This window comes from Suillus bovinus, assembly GCF_016758785.1.
Source record: "Suillus bovinus strain UH-Sbo-P2 chromosome Unknown EDB93scaffold_13, whole genome shotgun sequence".
NCBI classification, from domain to species: Eukaryota; Fungi; Basidiomycota; class Agaricomycetes; order Boletales; family Suillaceae; genus Suillus; species Suillus bovinus.
In genome coordinates, this window is record NW_024542069.1 from 89,265 (window position 1) to 100,009 (window position 10,745).

At 48.5% G+C, this 10,745-nt stretch overlaps 4 protein-coding genes across 4 annotated transcripts; 2 read left to right on the forward strand and 2 right to left on the reverse strand.

Moving 5' to 3' along the window:
- Positions 1 to 696: 696 nt before the first annotated feature.
- Positions 697 to 1,292, reverse strand: EDB93DRAFT_1239441 (yippee zinc-binding/DNA-binding /Mis18, centromere assembly-domain-containing protein; the record flags this gene model as incomplete). Its single annotated transcript, XM_041451633.1, has 5 exons — positions 697 to 758; positions 807 to 910; positions 964 to 1,020; positions 1,080 to 1,135; positions 1,191 to 1,292. The coding sequence occupies 5 exons, from the start codon at positions 1,290 to 1,292 to the stop codon at positions 697 to 699; spliced, it is 381 nt and encodes a 126-aa protein (XP_041309898.1).
- A 76-nt stretch (positions 1,293 to 1,368) lies between these two features.
- Positions 1,369 to 4,985, forward strand: EDB93DRAFT_1131775 (Vps53-like protein). The gene is made up of 18 exons (XM_041448975.1): positions 1,369 to 1,634; positions 1,682 to 1,827; positions 1,878 to 2,028; positions 2,079 to 2,149; positions 2,198 to 2,325; positions 2,376 to 2,678; positions 2,740 to 2,860; positions 2,917 to 3,023; positions 3,078 to 3,331; positions 3,381 to 3,408; positions 3,462 to 3,573; positions 3,626 to 3,708; positions 3,759 to 3,983; positions 4,033 to 4,102; positions 4,158 to 4,228; positions 4,283 to 4,352; positions 4,401 to 4,472; positions 4,541 to 4,985. The coding sequence occupies exons 1-18, from the start codon at positions 1,463 to 1,465 to the stop codon at positions 4,922 to 4,924; spliced, it is 2,568 nt and encodes an 855-aa protein (XP_041309899.1). The 5' UTR covers positions 1,369 to 1,462; the 3' UTR covers positions 4,925 to 4,985.
- On the reverse strand, positions 4,986 to 8,549 carry EDB93DRAFT_1320066 (uncharacterized protein). Its single transcript, XM_041454900.1, has 5 exons — positions 8,056 to 8,549; positions 7,755 to 7,992; positions 7,547 to 7,686; positions 7,236 to 7,479; positions 4,986 to 7,180 (listed from the first exon to the last, which is right to left on the reverse strand). Exons 1-5 carry the CDS (start codon positions 8,270 to 8,272, stop codon positions 5,197 to 5,199), a joined length of 2,823 nt encoding a protein of 940 aa, XP_041309900.1. The 5' UTR covers positions 8,273 to 8,549; the 3' UTR covers positions 4,986 to 5,196.
- EDB93DRAFT_1131783 (uncharacterized protein) lies at positions 8,550 to 10,566 on the forward strand. Its single transcript, XM_041448976.1, has 3 exons — positions 8,550 to 8,896; positions 8,955 to 9,593; positions 9,639 to 10,566. The coding sequence occupies exons 1-3, from the start codon at positions 8,684 to 8,686 to the stop codon at positions 10,500 to 10,502; spliced, it is 1,716 nt and encodes a 571-aa protein (XP_041309901.1). The 5' UTR covers positions 8,550 to 8,683; the 3' UTR covers positions 10,503 to 10,566.
- The last annotated feature ends 179 nt before the right edge of the window (positions 10,567 to 10,745 follow it).

The following is a 10,745-nucleotide window of genomic DNA, read 5'->3' on the forward strand; positions in this document are numbered from 1 at the left end:
CTCCCTAGAGGCCAACTATCGCACAGTGGTGAATGTCGACGTGCAAAGCTGCAAGATATTTTATTGCAACACTTACTGGGAGGTATTCGAAGGGAATGGTCGCCGCAGAGCGAAGGTGGTAAGTAACTGGAAAGAAGCGGCGGGACGGCCAGACCCTGAACCGAAAATATAACGTAGAAAGGATGCGATGTGTGGAGACCGTGTCCCATGGTCTCGGGAGGCATGCCCTGCTTGTGATAATGTCGAGGTGGATTCCTGAAGTCTATCCAATCGCGTTGATTGACGCGTAATCCTCTTTGAGTTCAGTGACTTTCAAGGTGTACACGACAAAATGTTTGCTCACTGACGGAAGTGTTGATAGCTCGAAGCTGGCCAAACGATAACAGGAACACACGTGATATATTGAAGGGTACCTCTTGGTTGCACTGATCAGGAATGTGGCTTCGTATGCGAGAACCAACAATGCGCGAATGGACGTGCGACCATAAATTTATTGTCACCGCAACGCTGCCCAGTGAAATGTGCAAACAGAAGTCTGCACGTTCAGATATCGATGTCATCATGCACGGACACTGCGATTGATACCGAGCCACCTGCTATGCCTGCTTAATGTAGAGTGCGTTTTCATGACAATCATATTAGCATGGTAATTTACACGAACTCCACCTGTTGTAGAAATACTTGCAGGGTCGCAGATCATTCATCCAATTTCCAGTTATTCTCCTTCACTATTTTCTCGCGTTCAAGAAGGTACTTTCCTATAGCACGTAAGACGGTATTAAGCCATGATCTGTACAAGGACAAACCTTCTTTATATTTCTGAGATAAATCGGCTGCCTTGTGATAATACCATCCAACACGGTCATTGCACCCCATGCAGAAGACGTCAGCTACGGTGTGGACACCTGTGCTAAAACACAAGGAGTGGTTAAAAGGGACAGACAGCAAAGGTTGCGTACTCACAGAAGTGGGCGGTCCTCTTTCTTTCCCAATTTCACATTGGTTGCTGAGTACATGAGGCTGGATTGCAAAAAGCACATCACTCATTGCGGTGATGAATTGAATCATGCGTCACTTACAAGCCTCTTCCTTCTCTGCCTGAGAAAGACTTGCTAATAAGTTCGTCCTGCAATGCCTGAAGATGTATCATGAATGTGGGGCTTAGTAGCCTTTTCGACATTATCACGCACTAGCACCGCTGAACAGCTCACACAAATGAATCTGGGATGGTCATGGTAGGTAGAGATAACCTGGCTGCGGGTATCACTAGTCGGACTTGTGGTGGAAGTCATTGGTGTCAAGCGCCATCTTGGAGGAAGTAGTATATCGCAGGAGTTCGAGTCGCTGTATTTGGCAAACTCTGCTTCACCGGGAGCAATCAATTTGGCTTGCTACTACTAGTACTAGTAACGCTACGTGGAACAGTTGCTCTCAGCAGCTCTTCTGCAGGTTATTACCTCGCATGTCCACACGTTCGACGTATGGAAGACATGAACATGCTAAACTTCCACAAGAGGTCGTCGTTGCAATCCAACGTATCCTCGAGCTCGATCCAGAGAACCAGAACGATCCCCTCGATGTTCTGTCTAATGAGTTTAACCCGCTAGATATGCTGAACCAGCTTTTCCCAGATGGTACGTCACGTATCGAGGTGTAAATTGTGCCACTAAACAAGGTATAGAGGCTTCACTGAGCCAGCTAGAAACCGTTCAAGCGAGACTGTCTCAAACTGAACGTGACTTGCAAGGCGAAATTGATAAACTCAAGGAAGAGCTAAGACGTGATCAAGATCCCAACCGTATGCAGATGATCCAGGAAATGATTTCGGTATGCCTGCCGGTCCAACTGTTGGAGTCCTTATTGAAGGGTTATGACAGGACCTCCTTGGGCAAATGTCACGCATTCGGGAGAAAGCGACGGAATCTGAGGCTGTTGTGCGCGACATCACGAAAGATATCCAGGCTCTTGACCTCGCGAAGAAGAACCTCATCCTCAGTATGACAACACTCAAACGCCTGCAGATGCTGGGTATGTTCCGCAGCATTGCCGTCGCAAATATTCCCGCTGATTCTTCGAAGTAAATGCTCTGACACAATTGGAAGACCAAACGAAAGAGAAGAAATACGGAGACGTTTCACAGACTCTTGCAGTTCGTTTCCATCCCTTATTTCACAACAACCTATTGACTCGTCTGCAGGCTGTGAAGCAGATATCCGCCTCTTTTAAACCTTACACGTCTGTCCATCACATTAACCAGGTCTGGAGACGAGTACAACAAATTCAGGGTGAGATTCGCACTCAACTCGAAGCGGAGTTCGACGCGTTGTAAGTCACTTTCTCAGTATGCAGAGTCCTTGACTTGTGGATCTTTTTAGCTACCTCCAGGATCCTGCTAAACCCTCAAAACCGGCTCAGATCATAGATGCCTGTGCTGTCGCTGATGTTTTAGGCGACGACGTTCGGAGACATCTGATTGACCGTTATGTCGCACTCGAGCTCAAGGAGTATCGGCGCATCTTCCGTGCCACAGACGAGGCAGGTCATTTAGACAATATCAGCCGGAGGTATGCATGGTTTAGACGTGTGCTTGGAACGCATGAGTTGGAGTTGGGCCGCACATTCCCTTCAGAGTGGAAGGTTGAATGGGCGCTTTTCACGACATTTGTAGCTATCACAAGGTCTGTCACGCCATAGATATGATGCACTCCTAATTCCTAATTGATATCTTTATTTCATCAGAGATGATCTTGCAGCATTGCTTTCTAAAGCAGGCTCCTCTTTGACAATCAAAGCACTGCTCGAAGCCCTACGGCAGACGATTGAATTCGAGTCATCCATGGCAAAGAAATGGTTAACGCCAGTATGTCAATCTCAAGCTAACCCATCGTTCCTTCTTAACGATAGACCCTTGAACAGCTTAATGACATATTAGAAGCAAGTTCACCTCCATCTTCAGCAACCATTCAATCAATGTCATCTGCCTTTGAACCCCATCTTGGTGTATTTGTTGATGCTCAAGACAAGTATGTATTTACTTCTCCTAATGTCTACATTTACTATATCTGCTGATCCACTAGAGCTCTCGCTGACATGCTTGCTACTCACCGAGCATTGGGTTCGAAGGCAAAACCACGAACATCCCTTGATACGACCTCGCATGATTCTGTCTCTACAGATGCGGACGCGGCTACTCCACAAACAGTACTCTCTTCGTCAACAGAACTGTTTTACTTTTACGGCCAGAGTCTTGAGCAATGCGCCAAGCTATCAACCGGACAAGCACTATTTGATTTGTGTATGGTACACAAGAAATGGCTGCGCAGATATGCCGGTGAGATAATCAGGGTATTTATTAGTCTTACCTCTGATGTACGATGTAGAGGACGTCCTTGCACCACAGTCAAAGCGGTTTGTGACGTGTAGCTAAAGACTACTGCATCAAGCATCTGATACATCTGCAGGCCAACACCTCAAACACGGAGGTCTATGGACTCGCGTTTTGATGTTGCGGATTTGCAACAGGCTGCCCTGTTTATCAATACAGCGGACTACTGTCAAACTACGGCTTTGGAGGTCAGTCCACCGCAGTTATGTGAAGCTTTTGTTGAGTGTTGCCTCGATGTAGCTCGAGGAGAATATCAAAGAGAAGATCCAGGACGGCTTTAAAGAGAAAGTAACATTGCAAGCAGAACGTGACTTGTTCATGACGTATTACTGTCATTCTCGTTGCCCATCTCATCACTGATATACGAAGCCAGTGCTATTTCTGTCTCTATCATGACACTCCTACGAGAATTGGAAGCTGCTTGCGAGGGTGCTTTCACCACGATGTCCCGCATGTCGTGGGAGAAGCTGAACCAGGTCACTGGACAGTCTTCATATGTGGATGATCTTGCTCGGGCTGTCGAGAGCTTTTGCGACATCATAAAGCCATTAATTGAACAGAAGAAGTACCTGAGGAATTTCTTCGACAAGGCATGCAGGTTGGTCTTGTCGCACCGTGTAGGGAAAATGTTAATAACTGTATAACAGTTTTGTCTTGACGAAATTCACCAACGCAGCGGTGAAGAGCCGACCTTTGAAAGAAATTGGTGGAGAACAAGTACGTTGCAAGTTGATTAATCTGCTCTTCTTTGACCTAACCCAAAATGGCCCAGTTACTGATCGACCTGGGTGTTGTCAAATCTTTCCTAATGCGACTACCAGGAGAAGCACTGGTAACTCAAGGGTAAGAATGACCCCTGTATTTTGAGAAAGGTTAGCTCATACATTTGTTGCATAGATATACCCGTAGTCTTACGAAAAGCACAACGAGGCTCGAGGCTCTGCTCAAGGTCATTGTGACACCAGTGGTAACTACCTTTTCTCCCGTCCATATCACGCCATTCACACAATGACAGGACCCTCCGGAAGGTTTCATTCTAAACTATACCCTCCTCATTGGTGATGCTTCATTTTCAAATTTCCAAAAGGTTAGGTCACCTTCATTATTTTACCTGCATTTTGTTCATTAAGTTTCTATTTGCTGTGCAATGATTAGATCCTCGATTTAAAGGGTACGCCGAAGGCCGAGCAGAACAGCCTTCTTGATTCATTCCTCACCATTACGAGCACCAAGCCGGATCTCGACAATACATCATTTCTTTCTGCCCTCGATATGGATCCCCCCTTGACACTCGGTGCGACATTCGGTAGTCCGGGCTCCAGCCGAGTCACCCTTCCGTTGTCAACTACACCGGGCATAGGATCGGATAGCATATTTGGATCACTTGGATCTCCACCCTTGAGTGGACCACCCACGGGGTCCAGCACCGATGGAAGTACTTCCAGGGGCCTGGAATCGGGACAGAAGCGAGAAGTCTTTGACATAAGACGATTTGTCACTTTCGGTTTGCGGCGATCGGATACCTTACCAACTTCCTGACTTCCTGACTTCCTAACTTCTAGTACTTTGTACTCGATCCGGCGGAAATATTCTCATCGCTACGGAAAACAAAAATGTAATTGTGGAAAAAAAACTTTGCAGTAGTAGGGTACAAATGCGTGAATGATAACCCAAAGGGAGTGACAACGAGATCGTTCTGTGAGACCAGAGCATGATCTATCCAGCGAGTAAATGAGAGAAGCATAAGATATATCGTCCAAGAAATTGTCATCATTCAATTGGTTATCGTTGACAAAATAGCCGCCTATGTATTATGGATGATTGTTTCTCTTTTCACGGCTCCACGAGCCTTGTAGAGGTAGTCGCAAGTTTGGTGATCCAGATGTGGAAGGCCGAGGTCTAGGACCAATCAATGTGCCCATCCGATAAGGAGCTCTAGAAGAAGATCCCAGAGGAGATGTTCCAGGTCGCAATACCCGCTCCGCAATTATTGATGACAAATGGCCTGCGGGACCTGCCGCAAGAGAGTGTGGGGTAACGGGCGTCATTCCAAGTACACGCTGTACAATGTACGGCGGTGGAGTATTCGGCTGCGGGCTAGGGAGAGGCGGATGTGGAGGTAGGGTGGAGGCTGCACTTTCTCTTCGCGAGTCAATGTCATTGTAATCGGAATAACTATGTCGGAAATAGATGTCGGATACAGAGAAGGGCACGCTTTCGGTGGGAGAGGTGGGAGCATTTGCATCTGATGGGAGACCTGAATGTCGGATTTCTGGAACCTGCGCTTGCCGGGGCACGGGAGGTGATGGTGGAGGAGGAGGTGAGAGTTCCTCGTGGTCGCTTTCGCGCTGGTAGTTGATATTAAAGGGGTGCGGCATATGCGTTGAGGGCGGAATAGTGATAGGGAAGGGAAACGAGGATCCATGAGTAGTGTGTGTAGCAGGTGCAGACGGCGAAGAATGAGCATTGGATTTATCTGAAGGACTATCATTGGGAGATCCCTGAGACACAGTGGAAGGCGCATCGGGTCCAGAATGCATTACGTCACTAGGTTTATCGCGTTCAATGCGCACCATCCGTATGGACGTGCTATCGCTCCATGGTGTACGGGCTCTGTCGTGCCCCAACTCGACTGCGGCTGAGCTTAGCGTGGTAGTCTTTGATTGCCGACGTGATGATGAATGGGACGAGGTGAAGTCAAGGAAGGAGTAAGTGCCTGAAGCAGGCGCATTCTCGCTTGGAGGCGGCTCTGATCCCGATCCCGATTCGAGCATAACGACGGGGACCAACTCAGGACTGGGGTTCTCAAGCTTGTGCTCGTGAATACTCTGCTTCCCGTCGTCTCTGTGAGCTTTTCGGTAGAGTCTGGCACAAACCCGAGACCAACTACTACTCCCACTCCCACTCGTCCGACGTGAATCTTGACGTCCCCTAAACTGGCCGAGGATAGCTCCAACATCTATCCTGAACGGGCTGGTCTCTCTCACTTCCAGAAATCGCGAGCCAGGCCGAGACGGCACGGAGGACTCCCTGTCATCGGTCTCCGTTACGGCACACTCAATCCCCGCAATCGAGCGCACAGCGGAAACGAAGAGGCCTGGCGCTTCCGACGTTCGCGGGCTAAGGGAAAGGGTTGCAGCAAGCGTTTCGTCTTGCCTTGACGTAAGGGTCTTGGCATCCGCGTCGTCATCATACACGTCTTCTGCGGCCACCCCTTCCACATACAGTTCCGGAAGTGCCAATCTGTGGCTTCCTATTCGTGCGTGTCCTTTTCCCATAGAACCAAGCGACGTGCGTGCAATTGGATTACTCCAGCCTGGCGCTAGTTTCTCAGATTCCGGCGGAAAACCCAAGGCAGTGAATTCCACGGTGAGGGTGTTGGTCGAGAAGCGCTTGTCAACATCTCGCTCCTCAGGTGGCATTGCAACGTGGGACACGGAACGCGAGCGTGTGTTGTCAACCTGACCGCTGCTGCTGCTCCCGTTTTTCGTTTTGCGGACAAAGGGGAAGGTGCGTTGCAGGCCGAGTCCGAATCCATACCCTTTGCTGGTGCTCAAGCTTGCCACTTCGGTCTCTTCTTCGCCAGGAGGACTGATGTCAATGACATGTTCTGGATTCATTATTTTCCTGGAGCGGTGGCTCGATTTCTGCCTGTAGCGAGCACGCGGGCGGACGACAAATAGCCAGTACATGAGGATACACACTATGAGGACCACCAGAACAGCACCGAGTACAACAGCGGCAATTGTCCCGGGATAAGTCGGGTTGCTTGATGAGGACAAGATGGCAGTATTTCTGATGGGTCGGTCAGCCTATCTGGAACAACAGTCTGCAGAAGAACACGACGCACATGGTGGCATTGCCGAAGGTGGTGACGTTCATCCCACCAGCCCTCACAGCAAAGGTTGTGTTCTGAGTATTGGTGAAGATGACTGTATGAGAGGTATCTTGAGACAAATCGGTAGCGAAAAATAGCAACGCATTTGAATTATTATATGAGGATTGGGCTGAGAAGCTAGTGGTGATGTTATCGAGTGTGACAGAATAATTTCCAGAATACGAAGACACGAGGCCATAGACAGTTAAGGCCGATCCTTCGGAAATCAAATAAGGAACATCATAAATTCAACATAACTGCCAAATAATGGAATTGATACGTACCTATGAATGTGGTCTGAGCATGGTCACCGGCAGTGTTGGACATATGCATAGAATTTCCCGTGCTGTCAGTCACATAACTCCATCTACCCACAAATGTAATGTCGTTATCGTCATCAATGATCGTCGAGTTGCTCGTTGAGCTGAAAATGATATCATCAGCACTGTAGGAATGTAGATCGGCACCCTGGCTATGGCGGTAGGAGCTCACTTGAGAATGCCAGAGGGGGCTGTGTAGGTGATGAGAGCCTTGTCGAAAGCTATATATGAATCTGGAATAGTTTGGTTCGTGAGAGTCGTCAACAGCACTGTATGATTCGTGTTGGATAAATCGTGAAAGGATGCAAGGATGGATTCCGGGTCAGATGTATTGGGAGAGATGTTAATTCCGTCCAAGGTTATTTCATAGGATGCATTTTGAGCACTTCCCAGGAGATCAATACCAGTGCCTGGGTGAACAATGAGCGACCTAGTTGATGGTTTTGACATTGATTGGCGAGAGCTGTGCTTACCATTCCATTTGATCATAAAGCTTGCCTCATTGAGGCTAGTAGAGTGTGTACTGTCTCCTATACCATCCTGACCTGGAGAAGAGGCAACACCTGAACCCGAGTAAACCTGCTCCCAGCCTGCAGAAATATTAGGGCTGAGGCTTGTGTCTACGAATGGATAGTAGATGATCTCCGGTGAATCATCCTCAACGTAGAACTGGGATGTGCTACCTGCCATTCATATGATCGATGGATGACAGAGCTACGATGAGGGGGAGACGGAAAGGGAAGCGAGGTGTGCGAAGGGTCTGTTATAAGAAAATGGCGGTTAGGAACCAACAGGTAATTGATGACAGGCTCGGTGACCATTCAATCGGGTTGCCTCGAGGTTGATAAAACACCGAACGAGTTAACGTTGAATGGTCAACTGACCGAATTGGCCTTCCTATCTAAAATAATGACTTGAGTGGCCAATGAGTGGCCAATCATGTCACAGTGTGTGAAGAGATCATTATGGCCAGCAAGTAAGAGTCTAACTACTAGTAAATCACCATATCAACAAAAGTCACTTGACCTTACCTTCCATCACCATCCTGTGTCTTTTAAACACGTTATATCCGTATACGTCGCGCTCAGGCTCGTGCCTCTGATGGTGACAATCATTCCTGACAATTTGCCACATCCTGGTTCTACATTATTCCTGCCGTCTTTGCTTGCTCATATACGCGCTGCTGCTCCAGGTCTGCCACTCGAACCAATCATCATCCAGGTTTTGCTTCTTTGTATCGTTTCAGGGGATAGAAATCTTATTCTGCGGACCCGTGAAGAGGATGTTGGTCTTGTATCCAGACTTACGACTATCGTAAGTATGCTGAAACTTTACGAGCCGGCTGCATTTCTATAATAACATGCGCCTTCAGTCGCTCACATCTATCTTCGGTTACGTCACCCACAAATTTCGATGTCATGCCGATACGAAGTCTCAGACACCCGCTAAATTTCTGCGGTCCCTTTTTATCCCACCCCCAGTTATCGCCGCCACCGATGGCTCGCTGTCACCCCAGCACAGGCACCATCGTTCATCCGTGACAGTGCACAGCAGGAAGTCTTCTTTTCCTATGTCAATGTCCTTTTCAAGTGATGTTGCGCGATCCGTTCAGCCGACCTCGCAACTGCCCTCTGATGATCTGACCGTCAGTGCTGACGGCGGACCGTCCACAGAAACTCAACAAAGGTCAACTCGCCTGAGCCTCCAGACTGAACCCTCCGTACCCAATCTTGGTTCTAGTGGCAATATGGCAACCCATCACCGTCATACATCGCATGTCAATTCAGATATGCTTAAGATACCACACGCAATTGTCGTCTCTGGATTAGAACATGCTAGTTTACCTGCGCAGCGTGCTGTCCTACGGACTCTTGCAGAGAAGAAGCTCGTCGTATCGGATAACCACTCAGAAATCGAGTCAGAGTTGCAGCTTGATCTGCCAGACGATTTTATTATGGTCTATGTATGTTGCTTAGATCCGTATGAGAGACCGCCTATATACAGCAGCCTGGTATGTACCTTCTACACGTGTCATGTGTCATCTTATGAGTTCCAGCTCGACTGGTTTGCTATGAGTGCGTCTATCAATGTGCAGCTATCCACACGAGCCGCGATGCATAATTATCTACCTCACCGCCCGTCAACACCATCCACAGCACTATCCTCGCCCTCGATTCCAGGGTACTCATTGCCCAATGTAATTATGTCAGGCCCGCCGACCCCTCCACCAAGCAACTCCACACCCATAATACCAGCCACGTTCCTGGCAAAACTAAAAATCTTATGTGCCACTGAAGTTCGCATGCGCCCGCCGCTAGAAATATACCTCGCAGATTTATTGACCGCCACGCGACATTTTGGTGCGCTTGACGCCATGATGCTCACTGCACGTGCACGTCAAGACGCAGAGGTCCTCGCTCGGGCTGCTCGGGTGCTCGGGATCGATCAAACAGGGGCAGAGCTGATTAAGGAAGCATCGATCAATGATCTAGAGCGCGTTGATGAGAACAGCACAGAACGTGGGTATCCCCGGTCGAGCACGAACACCCAGAGCTTCGAAGCGCCTATCGATGGCTCTACACTGCCATATGATGTACCTGACGTGACTAGCGTGCATACTCGCCGCAGCACGCGGAGTGTACCCCTCGAAGATGAGGAACCGCTAGAATTGGATGTGTCAGAAGCGGATGTGGCGAGGATTTTTCCAAGGGTGGTGTCGCATCGTGTCAGGGTGAGGGACTCGCCTGTGGATGAAGTTCTGAGCAGCGCAGTTTGTGGGGCTGTAAGTCGACCGGGGGTGATACCAAAAGGGATGGATTCAGACTGGGAAGAGGGCCCCATTGACGTGAATGATCCAGATGCTGTGTGGGAGCGAGAAACAGTTAAAGATATATTGGTAGATATACTTTCCAAAGTATGACTTATCATGAGGCGATGACTTGGATACATTAATTGGTGGCTGCAGAAGCACAGATGCCGTTCAATGTGACTAAGGACGGATCTACTACAATTTCCATAAAAGGTAATTTTGACCCCTGAGACAGAAACACCAGGAATATCATGTACAGTGCAATCTAAATTTTGAGTGAAGAAGAGTTCTCGTGTTATCAGCAGATCGATTCCACCATGCTGGAGATTGCCAGTTGATCAGACCCGTGAGCGA